We start from the raw sequence: 12,756 nt of genomic DNA, 5'->3' as shown, positions 1-12,756 counted from the left end.
TAGAAAGTTATGAGAAATAAAGAGATGAACACACATATCATAATACTACACATTGCATAAGTATATAATCAAGATAATGAGATTTATCCCCCTTACATGATTCAAAACTCCTTCTATCTTCAAGAATTTCTCCAAATCCTCTTCTCTTCTTTCTCTACTCTTCTCTTTTCTTCCTCTTTTCCCCAAAATGAATTATGACTCTAAAAACCCAATTTCCTTACTATCTTCCCTTAAGTTAGTTGGGCTTAACCCACCTATTTCACCTATTATTATATTTCTACCAACTAGGCCCAATAACATATTATCTCATTAATAACTCTATCAACCCAAATAACACAAATACACATATAATTAAATATCCAAATAATTATTATATCACATAATAACTAAATAAATAAATCATTAATAAAAACACCAAATAAAATAATTACTAAAATAATTAATAAAAATTGGGATGTTACAGATAACCTCGTGGTTTTGGTAAACTCAGATGATGAGGTTTTTACTGAATTATCGTAGGCAGTACACATAGCTCGTGGGGGCCTATTTAGTTATTTGATTTTACATTTGTATTATTTGTATATTTTGTGACTCAGACGACTTAGCACCGTGCCTTTTATTACATGATACTTTGTCATTTACATGTTTCGAACATGAACATAACTTAAGACATTACAACTAACATAAATTAACAATAACGAAACCTGATAACATAGACACTAACATATAATTCTGGACGTTTCAACATCTTAATTATGTTGTCAGCAGATCTTGAATTCTTCACACAAAAAAATCGGTGCAATCACAAACGTTCAAAATTATCGGCAAAATCCTAATCGTTGAAATTTGTATAAAATTACACTATCAAAAATTTCACATTTGTTAAAATTTTTAATATAACATGATATTTTTTAAAAATATCAGTAATATTTCAAACATACCAAAAATATTTAAAGATCCCGACATTGTTCATATCAAAAATTATGAATACACTACCAAAAATTTTATATATACTAAAAGTTTTGAATGACCTACCAAAAATTTTATACGCACATTTAAATCTAATTTTAAACATGAACACTATTATAATTATCAAATAAAATGAGGTGCGACACAGATTAATTTCTCCTCTATTAGCCATCTTCCAATACAAAGTTTTTTTTCTTTTTTCTGAAAAGGCCAATAGTAAGTTATTTAAAACACATGATGTGTCTTTAGGCACGTGTTATTTACAAAAATAAAATAAAAAATAATGATATTTACTTATTTTGGGTGATTCAGTTTCAACGAGTTCCTCCGATATTTAGCTTTCCCGGTGACACAAAAAAATAAATAAAAGGCTTCAAAAAATTTCAGCTTCAAACATTTCGCTATGGCTCTACTCTCCTCCACACTACGCGCTCCACTCGTCTTCTCCAAAAACCCTAAACCCGTTTCTCTCTCTTCCCTCCACTCTCGAATCTCTCTCTCACCTCACTCTCTCAGATTCCCTTCTCTTCGCTTCATCGCCGCCGCCGGCGATACCGGAGACGCCGAAACGCCGTCCTCCAATATCTCTGACGAGTGGGGAGAGGGGTCTGAGCCCGAAGCCAAACCGTTCACGTATTTCAAGCTTCCAGATTCGGATCCTCCCAAGGATGAGGATGAGTGGGGAAAAGGAGCTGGAGCTGAGGCTGGAAGCTTTAACGACGCCGGGAATGGAACTCCGGCTTTCACTGCCGAAGCTCCGGCGGAGACGGTGGTGGAGGAGGGGGGAGTGGATGAAAATCTTGAGGGGCTGAAGCGTTCTCTCGTTGACACTGTGTACGGGACTGAGCTCGGGTTCCGAGCTCGGTCGGAGGTTCGAGCTGAGGTGTCCGAGTTGGTGGCTCAATTGGAAGCTGCTAACCCCACCCCTGCTCCGGTTGAGGAACCTGACATTCTCAATGGGAATTGGGTGCTGCTGTAAGTTTTAATATTTTGCAAGTTTTCAATTTCTGTGGTCAATATTAATCCCAGTATTACAATTATAATTACAATTATAATAATAGTTTAAACGTTAGAGGATTTTTCATAGAAATGGAGGTGGTATTTGCAATGATGTAACTAACTCAAACTGTGATGTATTAGTGAGTTTTGATAGAAGTACTTATTGTTTCTATGATTTTCAAACTGAATTCAGGTACACGGCATCTTCTGAACTGTTGCCTCTTTTAGCGGCAGGATCATTGCCTTTGTTGAAGTTGGATAAGATTTCGCAAACAATTGATACGGATAGCTTTACTGTTGTAAACTCTACGACATTGTCTAGTCCTTTTGCCTCGTTTTCTTTTAGTGCTTCTGCCTCGTTTGAAGTTCGAAGCCCTACAAGAATACAGGTAATCTCATGAAAACCTTCGCATTTTGCTTAATAAGTAAGAAAAATTGCATATCTCGTACGTGAAAGGCAAAGTAGGTAACATATCTAACTACAATAACAATCAAAGCCTTTAAATAGCAGTCAAAGTCCTTGATATTGCAGAGAATTACACTAAAGTATGGCTGATGCATATCCAAATGATGTTGTGATTGAGTGGACACAAAGAGTCATCGTGTTGTGGCTGCACTTGCAGCTGTGCATTGGTTTTTGAAACAATCCTAGATGAGATCAGTTATATCGAACAAACCACGCCTTAATGTCATATCATGAATCATGTCTAAGAAAATATTTGCCTAAATTGTATTGGTTTTCAATATAAATTAACTACTCACACCGTCAAGCATTGGCATTTCTTGCTAACTATAAAAAAAAAGATATTCGATTTACAAAACCGTAGTTGGTTTCTCCCCAGATTTCTTAAGACTCTCAATTAGTATTCTCCCTTTAGCTTCAGACTTAGCAAGTCAGATAGCTGGGCTATGGGTTTTTGTTACAACTATTAATAAGTTGTTATGACCCTGCTCACCCTAACCAAAAAACCACACTACTTCGCATCTTACCAAAGGGCAGTAACTGAATCAGCAAGAGGTGCTGCTGACCCTTCTGACACACTACTTTAGTTCTGCCTTTGGGCATCTTTGACCACAACACAAAAGAGATAGAAAAGAGAAGCTAAAGGATAGGTTGTATAACCATAAACAGCCATCTCTTAATTTATATGGTAACTCTCAAAGTTCTTACAATTGTTTCTTTCATAAACTCTACGCGTCGTGTTGTGAAAACTGACAAATGGTCTTTTTAGTATGAAGCAATATGATGGCAATGTAATAAAGAATATGTTTGCTATACTGTGTCTATTATATTTGCTGATACTTGCTGAACTTCGTAGTGTTGTATTTGTATTCGTTCTTTAGTTAATAGATAGTTGTTGCTAGATTTGTCTATTGCATACTATGTAGCACTGACACTTCACATCGAAAGCTTGTCCGGTGTTTCACATGCGTCAGTGTCCAATACTTGACACCGACACAACACTCACACGTAGTTATATTATTACAATATTACCAGTGTCGACGTGTTGGTCTTGGTGTCTATATCAACGCTTCATGAGTTGCATAACGTCACATATATTGCTATAAGTATGCTACCCTTTGTTATAAGTTAATCATTAGTTTCCTCAGATTGCTTAGAATTTTTTAGATTGCATATAACTAGAAAGTAGAAACTCTTGTTAACATTTCTAAATGAAAGCAGGTTACATTCAAAGAAGGATCACTACAACCTCCAGAGATAAAGTCTAAAATTGACCTACCAGAAAACATTAACATTTTTGGCCAACAGCTTAGCCTAGGGCCTCTGGTACAATCTCTCGGCCCTCTGGAGAATGTGGTGGCAAATATATCACGTGTCATTTCAGGTCAGTCACCTCTTAAGATTCCCATACCTGGTGAGAGGACAAGCTCCTGGCTTATTACCACGTATCTTGATAAGGACTTGCGAATATCAAGGGGAGATGGTGGTTTGTTTGTCCTAGCAAGAGAAGGGAGCCCCCTTCTTGATCAGTAGGAAAATAATAATCTTTTTCATTTTGATACTCTGCCACCTCTTTTCTCTCTTCCCTCCCAAAATGTGAAAATTCATACATTTTTTACCTTCTCAAGATGTTGTTGTATGTTGTATATTTAAAGGATACAGATCTTATGTTGTCAACCTGCAATTCTTCTATATACATAAATGTTGGAACAATGTGTTCCCATATTATAACTTAGATGAAATACTTTTGAGATGATAAATCTGCTTATCTTTTCTTTTTTTTCTTTTTTTTTTTACAAAGAGCTGTTTTTTGTACACCTTTTTTCTTCCAGAGAGACAGAAAATAAGTAAATCTACAAAGAGATTGAAAGGTTGTACGTATATATTGAATGTAGAGAGGATCTAACTATTTCTTTCCACAAATTTGAATTTTGTTGGGACTCTGAAACATGTATGCACAGTAATGACAGGTAATGAAACAACTCAACTCGGAGTTAGTTTGAGACTAAGTCGATAATCAATTTGTTGAAGAAAATTTGTTTTTGATTGAAATAAAGTTAACTTGAAAGGAAGTGAATAAATTTTGTTTTTGTATGAAATAAAGTTAACTTGAAAGCATGAACAAAAAATGTTGAAAGATAATGTTGAGCATTAATGTCATTTTTTAAGAAAATTAAACGAACGCTATTTAAAAGCTAACAAGGCTACAACAACCTACAAGTCTTATGGAGACATTAAGATCTAATTCAAACTTTTGCGGGCAAAAAATGATCTTGAGTTATGTTGAGCAATTTTCAAAGAAATTGTCGTGTCTTGAACAATGCTTGTCAAATGGTATGTTTTTCTCTCTCTTCTAAAGGCAACCATAAAAAAAAAAGGATTATTTACAAATCTAATGGCAAAGATATAATTTTGTTTTTTTAGCTTTAAGAGCGGCAAAATTAGTTAACTTAACAGTAGAATATAACGGATAATCTGTGCTGGATAACAGCACTATAATTTTCTAGGCCGTCACATGTAGCACTTTTGAAAGAAGAAATGTTTCACAACCTTATATTGTAATTTGAAGAGCCTAAATATTCTTCTATGACGGGTTATTTCAGAATGAAGCTATACGTTATAACCTTATGCTTATGCTTAACACATTTAAGAACGAAGCTATACATTGTAATTGTAAACCTTATGCTTATAGCACGGTGAGTGAGGTCATAACCTTATCCTTAAGGCATTTAAGAACGAAGCTATACATTGTAATTATAACCTTATGCTTAAAGCACGGTGAGTGAGGTGCAAGACACTGAAACAAACACAGTGTTAAGAAAATATCGGAATCAAATTTCATCCAGATTCATAAGCTAAGGAGCCACATTATCTTGATTTTGAAAACATGATTCCATGTTCAAGTTGTCTCATTTGCATCATATCTGTCACTATATTTATCTTTTGATACACAAATATCTTACACAGATTGTATGTTTTTACATATATATCTAACTTTAAGTGCAAATAGATCCAGGAAGACAACTTGGACCACATGTGACAGACCGTTCATTAAGTAAGAAAGCAAGTCTCACTTTTAGGTGAGACTCCCCTAAATAGAACTCATAACTAAGCACTATCATTCATCATTCAAAGTTTCTCAACGAGACTTCACTCGGTAAAAAAATCACTCAAATTTCTACATTAATCAACATGAAGATTATATGTGATATGACATTTTTGACGACTAGTTCTTTAAACCAAAACTAAAGAAATTCATGACCATAGTTATCTAAAAGGAACCTTGAAATGGATAAAAGGGTACCGTGCAAGTGCAAGTGTAAACAACACCAACAAACACTATACTATAAACTGTTATGGCAAATATTAGACTGCAAGTTGCATAAACACAAGCAGGTAAGAACTATAAAATTGTTGAAAGAGAATCATAACAGAAATTCACAATCTTCACTATTCTTACTTAATCTACATGCAGGTAGATTGACTGTTATATGAAGTTATTAACAACTAGTTCCTTTAACCAAAACTGAAGAATGAAAAAAATAGCATAACTACCCGTTATCCAAAAGGAAGCTTAACAGGCTATACAATGTCCAAGAGGCGAGAGCAAAACTTCTATCACCATCAATTTCCAACACCAGCTACAAACATTATTCAACCACCTTGTATTGTTGAGATTAAAAACTGTTTAAACAGAGGAAGCTATCGGTAAAGTATGAATATTGAACAGTTAGTTCTGCAGCATCCATTGCATGATGTCCTTCCTGATAACACTTCCTGACCAATTCACTTTGTAATTTTGTCTAAAGACGTCAGAGGTATAGGTACTGAGGAACCTGCCATGGATGGTGGTCCCAGCAGGATTTGGCGGTATCATCATCCTTGAAATGCTAGGAAAAGGCTTTGGCGTTAATGCAGTAAACAAGTGCCTATCAGAGTCCTTCTTGAATGGTACAGAATGACTAGGAGGCTTGTGGTTGGAAGCGCCTGCTGTAGGCTTTGTCATACTTTCTTTCGAGTTACCACCATTAATGGACGGTTGAGAAGGACCGCGAATTCGAGCTGAGGGCTTTATTCGATCTAGACATCGCAAAATGAAGTTTCCAATATTCCTACCCACTTCTATGTCTCTTGCTTGAATGCTCCGATGAACCTTGACTGCTACATCAAATACAGCTCGCGTTCGTCTGCGAAGCACCAAAACAGGAACACCCATAAAGATTTGAATAACATATATAGTAACACATATAGTGACAAATAGCTAGTAACAAGATACAACAATAAAACAAAAATTAGGGCACATGAAAAACAGTTTTCAAATAATCAATGGCGTACATTTGAATGAATACTTGGTGATCTGATATTGAATGTGATTTGTTCAATTTAATTAATTTGGGTGCAATTGTTTGATGTGGAGTAATTTATCTCAACAAATTTGATGTAGAAGATAACTTTTTCATCTCAGCACAAAAGCTACCTTTTATCACTTCTAACTTAACTTAGGTTTAGAGGCAAAATCAAATTTTCCTAATAACCAAACAATGGTCTTGTTTATCAGCCATGTTTGTCAGGTAACTCAGTCAATTACTATAAACACCATGAAACCAAATATACATTTATAGCCTCTCCGTTTGGTTACACGATAGGATTTCTCCGAGTTTGGTCAACATCACAGCAAATATTTCGCATTTGAGTGAAGCTACAATTACCGGCTTCTCAATTTCAAGGCAAAAACGTCTCTAGAAGTGTGGCCACAGCCAACAAACGCGGAAACAAACACACTATTAGATGTTTGGTTCCACTTTTGGTGGAGCCAATAAATTTAAATGTGCTGATCATGTTTGAAGATAAAAACCGGAAATTTTACTTTCAAGTTAAAATCAATTCTAAAACAAAATCAATTCTAATTGAGAACCCCTAAACATACCAAAATCAACTTAAGCCTACAAAATCACCTTTAACTCTCTAAAAAGTGAATCCAAACATACACTTGTGTGTTAGGTTCCGCAATGACAAAAACTAATTTTAAGTTAATTAATCATATAAAACTGATTCTATGTAAAAGTAAATTGAACATCAAATAATATGTTTAGATAAGCAACAACTCTAAATTCTAGTTTGAAGTTATAATCAAGTTTGGAAACAAAATTAATTATACTAGTGAACTATATAGAAATGACACCTTGTCGATGTGCAAAATCGACACTGACACCTACATTTGTCATTACGTCTAATTTATTCATTTTCCAAATTATTACCGGTGTCGTGTTTCCGGAGTCAAGGTACTAGTGAATAATCAAGGATATCAAAATCAATTATATACCGCTAATATCAATTGAGAAGTAGTAAACTACTAACAAATATACATTACAGAGATTATCAAGCCGAATAAACAGTGAATCATGCAATTATAAATAATCCGTAACCACTAACCAGCATCAAATTTCAAGATATTCAAAGAATCTAACACTAATAATCTGTAACCTCAAGAAGTTCTATTCAGCAAACATCACAACGAAACAATCATTTCGCAAGAGAATCAAGAATCTTGACAACAATATCACATAATCAACAATCAAAAAGTTGATGAAAAACGAGAAGAAACGAACCTGTGAAGAAATTGACGGGTTTTCGGGTACTTAGGGCTTACGAGTTTCCGTTGAATCCTGAGAGCAAGCTTGTAAGTTCGTTTGAGCCCCAAGAAATACGCAGTTCCGAGTGTTATCTCCCACAGCACCATTTTTGAAATATGCAACTTTCTCTCTTGTTTACTTTTCTTCTTTCTCTTTTATGTTGCTCTGGTTTTCAACAAGTTGAACTTCTCACGCTTCTTGTTTTTCCTCTTGCGCAAGTTTGGATTCTATTCTACAGTCTTGTGTTCGCGCTCGAGAATTTTCGTTCGCGGTGATGCTGCTCGTTTTTCATGACTAGTATTGTGGGTGTTGGAGTTTGTCGGATATGGGCTTTTTATGAATGAGCCCATAAGGCTTATATGGCCCATACTCGATGTTGACCCACTAGAAGTTTTGGTTTGTGCGTATATTCCAGTCATATTCTTTGATGCAAAAAACCTCGAGAATTTATCATGACACCCTTCTATGAGAAAAACTTGCATGGATACGAACATAAATCATGAGTGTTAGGAACAACCAATAAGAAAAGAGAAAATTTTAAATTTATTTTAAATTTAATTTCTTTTTTAATTGGATTCATGGGGTGGTTGTGATTGAGTAGGAGAGAGAAACAAATATTTTTTATTTTTTAATTAATAAAAAATTGTGATTGGTTGTTTGTATAGCCACCTGTTATGTTTGTGCTCATGTAAGTATTTTTCTCCTTCTATTCCCTAATGTGTACAGTTTTATTAAATTGTTTCTAAAAATTAAAATTAAATTTTTTGGATTTTTCAAGAACTTTTTTAATTCATCGGAAATTGGATGCTTATACCGGATTTTTAATTAAAAAAAAATTGAATTTTGAAATATGAGTTTTTATCGAATTTTTTTGTGATATGTATAGAGTTTTTAGAAAATCATGCATTTTTAATGGAATTTTAAGTAAAATCCGATTTATCCCAAGTATTTTAACTTATTTTTTCCAAATTTTTGGAAAATGCATGAGAATTTACCTTTTTTTGTTTTAGAAATATCCGATTTTAGATAATTGTTTTGGATAAATTATTCTGGATTTTTAAAAATCAAATATTTTTAAAAATTGATAAGTTACCTGGTATATTAGATATATAAAAATATGGTATACAAAGATTATTTTTCGAGTTTTTTTTAAAAAAATTGGTAGGTAGTAAAGATTTTTGTTTTTTTGGACTTTTAAATAGGTTTTTGGCATAATTAACAAAACAATAATACATTAACATGCATTTACACTAATCTCAACATACCTTATCATGAATCCAAATTTCATAACATGAATTAACAATCTAAAGTGTCGCAATCAAAACTCAACAAAATATATACATCTAATCACAAAGATTGGACAATATTAATACAAAAAAATTATGTTTACTTCCTTACTTATTCTTGTCAGTGTCTTATACGTCTTGCATATGTTGTTTCCCATGCTCTTGCATCTTCAATATAGTTCTGTCTTCTACAGTTAATGACATAATGCAATAGACAATTGAGTTTTAACTTCACATGAACAAAATGACCGTTGTTAACAAAACCAACTACAATAAGCTTATGTCTATTCGCAGACAAAGATGAAGATACCACAAGCAAGAAGAAAGATATGTTAAGATTACTGGACAACGAAACCAATATCACATTGTATCTAAAAGCAATAGAGCAACCCATATTGTAACACATTTCTAACCAACATACATTTTCGCGTCTAATTTTATCGAAAAACAAACAAACAAACAACCACGAGGGTGTCACATCTTCATAATAAACTTCATTTAACAAATAGCTCTGCTTCGTAACACGGGTTGCAAAACACTTCAATATAAATAACGGCTTTAAATTCATAAGTCAAACTAATTCAAACTTCGCAACGGAATAAACAATTTTTACAACTTCTTCGTAAATAAATCAACACCATGAAGTGTTGTTCAACATCAATAAATTCATCATACTTCATGTGTTATAACACCATGGAATAAAACACGAATTCATGAAAGAAATACAGAATCCTCAAAATAACAAAAATACTAAGATTTGCAATCAAACAATCTCAACCCAGATGTTACGTATCAGAGCAAGACCCTCTTTATTCTAAATAACTCGCTAACAGACTTCACAGGCTATTCTCTAAGTTTCAACGGACTATTCCTGATTACATGCGTGTTACCCCTGTGGAGGTAATTTTCAAACAGAAAGGGTGAGTAAATTATAATTATTATAAAAAGCATAAGTAATAGATATTGTAGTCATAGCATAGTGACAACAACATAACATCATTTATTACGTCCATGGCATAATCAACAATTGCTTACTCTCCTCATCAAACCATCCCAACTCGGGAATCAAATCAAATCGTCACAATTCAAGAATCAACTCATGCATGTGGTACCAAGAACATCATTGATGACTTAGTCATCGTTATCTCCAAAGATCCCCAACAATAGGATCGTTTCCTGCTTGGAACCAGAGTATATCACAAGTCGCACTCAATACACACTACAGGATTAAGGCCATCACTGGACTAAACATCCTAACATCATCGGATAATACCCTACAACTTCACTGGACAAAAGTCTGACAAATAATATGAATGCATGATGCGCAACACAATATAAAATACGACCACAACTAGTCAAAACGCATCATCATTAATCATGTTCATCATATTTCATCATATTCATCATCACATACTTCATAACACACATATCATCACAACAGCATCAAAACATCATAAAACACAAGTCAAGTAACAACAAGATATGGTTAATTAATTTCTCATAATAAGAAACATACTTGCTATTATTCAACACAAGGTACCATCATTTCATCATAGAACAATTACTAAAAACTATATCCTACGATTCACTTTATTCCACCAGAGTACAAATTATTTTATCACCTCTCTCGTGCTTCAAACGACGCATCAAACGGAGTCCAGTACTCAAGTTACGACCTTTACAAATTTCAGGTTCAGGCACCTTTTGCCCAGCGAGACCCCTCGTTCGCCCGGCGACTTAAGACAATAGCCAACATCCCAATTTTATCAAGCCTCTCGCCCGACGACCCTATTCACTCGCCCGACGAGTCAAGTCTATAGCCAACACCTCTCCTCGCCTACATCATTCGCCTGACGCGTCTTGAATTGTTTGCTTCGCCCGACGACTAGGTCGATTCGTGTAACGCCCCAGACTGCTTTCAGGATTATCGAATGACCCTACAAACCAACACGAGTCTTTTCAACATGATTTGTCCTCACTCATTCGCTTTCCGAGAAACTTCCCAGAAGGTCACTCATCCTAGAATTGCTCCAAGTCAAGCACGCTTAATTGTGAAGTTCTTATGAAACAGGCTACCAAAATTATAAAAATACAGGAAATTTTGAAATTTCCGGTACAATTTCCCATACCAAAATTTCCGGTATTTCTATTTTAAAAAGAAACTATTGATGGATCGACACGCAATAGAGGCAGAGATGGTACTATTGCGGGTCGGGCCATTGATAGAGCCGATGGTACTATTGCGGGTCGGACCATTGATAGAGCCGATGCTCGTGCTCGGACAGATGCTGATGAGGCTGGTACCTCAGTGTTACGTGTTGGACGCGTTCCTCCGACCTGTTCTAACCGGAAACAGAGGGCTGAGCAGGCGGGTAGGGGGTTCTGCACACCTTGCCGCCGGGGTGGTCAAGCATCCATTGTTGTGGACGAGCAGGTGGTTTAGGATGAGGTTGTGTTTGCGGTGATTTCTGGTAAACAATCGCTAGTCATCCAAACTATCAAATATACTTTGGTTACTCGCAGGATCGACTAGATTGATCCTAGGACATGTATCAAAAAATGTCTTTTAATGATAGTTGAATTCATACTCCTGGGTTCTTTACTTTTAAATTGAATATCCTAATCTATGACTTGATGTAAAAGCAATGTAAAATACAACACAATGAAATAAATTGCATGAAGTAAATCGAAAGACTATACTGTGAAATGTAAATGATTTGACAGGCAATATAAATGTGTTTAAAAGGCTTCGTATTTATAAACGGAAGATAAATATTAGAAATACAGTGGTGTTACACGTACATTTCTCACCGAAAACTCTTTCTCTTAACGTTTGATACTTGAGTGATTTGTGAGTGATTTGTACCAAATGAACACCCCTGGATCCTACCACTAAGACCCTTATACTAATTCTACCCTAATGGTCCTACTCTAACGAGATGCCACGTTGCTCGTTTGCATGCGCTTCGAATTCCTAAAGTTCCACGTGTCTTTTTGATTTCAAATGAAACACTTTTAAAATTCAAATATTCCCGCTCGAAACGCTTCGACGCGAAGCAACGTGTGATTGAAATATGTCAAAATATCCTAAGTTTTTATTCCTTAGGGTTCAAAGAGAAATTACTTAAAACTTACTTCGACTTAGAAAATCTCCTGACACATAGTAACTCTAGAAATAGCCATTTAAAGGCCGTTCTTTCTTTGAAATAGATGACCTCGAAGAACATCAATATTGTGTCGAAACCTTCGGCTAACAGGTTGCTGAGGTTGAGGCGGTGGCTATTGTTTGGGAGCCGGTGGCTGTTGATGAGGAGCCGGTGCGTCTGAGGAGCAGGTGTCTGTTGCTGAGGAGCAGGTGCATAGAGTTGAGGAGCGGGGGGCTGTGGTTGAGGAGGGGGTTGCAGAG

The 12,756-nt window shown here is 35.2% G+C and overlaps 2 protein-coding genes across 2 annotated transcripts; one reads left to right on the top strand and one right to left on the bottom strand.

The window, feature by feature from the left end:
• Positions 1-1,292: 1,292 nt before the first annotated feature.
• LOC131651794 (plastoglobulin-1, chloroplastic) lies at positions 1,293-4,144 on the top strand. The gene is made up of 3 exons (XM_058921493.1): positions 1,293-1,944; positions 2,162-2,357; positions 3,653-4,144. Exons 1-3 carry the CDS (start codon positions 1,373-1,375, stop codon positions 3,962-3,964), a joined length of 1,080 nt encoding a protein of 359 aa, XP_058777476.1. The 5' UTR covers positions 1,293-1,372; the 3' UTR covers positions 3,965-4,144.
• Positions 4,145-5,859: 1,715 nt separating this feature from the next.
• LOC131651795 (uncharacterized) lies at positions 5,860-8,357 on the bottom strand. Its single transcript, XM_058921494.1, has 2 exons — positions 8,041-8,357; positions 5,860-6,618 (listed from the first exon to the last, which is right to left on the bottom strand). Exons 1-2 carry the CDS (start codon positions 8,169-8,171, stop codon positions 6,162-6,164), a joined length of 588 nt encoding a protein of 195 aa, XP_058777477.1. The 5' UTR covers positions 8,172-8,357; the 3' UTR covers positions 5,860-6,161.
• Between the last annotated feature and the right edge of the window lie 4,399 nt (positions 8,358-12,756).

This window comes from Vicia villosa, linkage group LG2 (genome assembly GCF_029867415.1).
Source record: "Vicia villosa cultivar HV-30 ecotype Madison, WI linkage group LG2, Vvil1.0, whole genome shotgun sequence".
In the NCBI taxonomy this organism is placed as follows: domain Eukaryota; kingdom Viridiplantae; phylum Streptophyta; class Magnoliopsida; order Fabales; family Fabaceae; genus Vicia; species Vicia villosa.
Note: the sequence above shows the minus strand (reverse complement) of the source record. Positions and strands in the feature narration are given on the sequence as shown.

Bases quoted from the DNA above. Each gene is read 5' to 3' on its own strand.
- LOC131651794 (XM_058921493.1), top strand. From the start codon at position 1,373: ATGGCTCTACTCTCCTCCACACTACGCGCTCCACTCGTCTTCTCCAAA. The intron at 1,945-2,161 runs GTAAGTTTTAAT...AACTGAATTCAG, and splicing joins AATGGGAATTGGGTGCTGCT to GTACACGGCATCTTCTGAAC. The intron at 2,358-3,652 runs GTAATCTCATGA...AAATGAAAGCAG, and splicing joins GAAGCCCTACAAGAATACAG to GTTACATTCAAAGAAGGATC.
- LOC131651795 (XM_058921494.1), bottom strand. From the start codon at position 8,171: ATGGTGCTGTGGGAGATAACACTCGGAACTGCGTATTTCTTGGGGCTC. The intron at 6,619-8,040 runs GTTCGTTTCTTC...GGTGCTTCGCAG, and splicing joins ACCCGTCAATTTCTTCACAG to ACGAACGCGAGCTGTATTTG.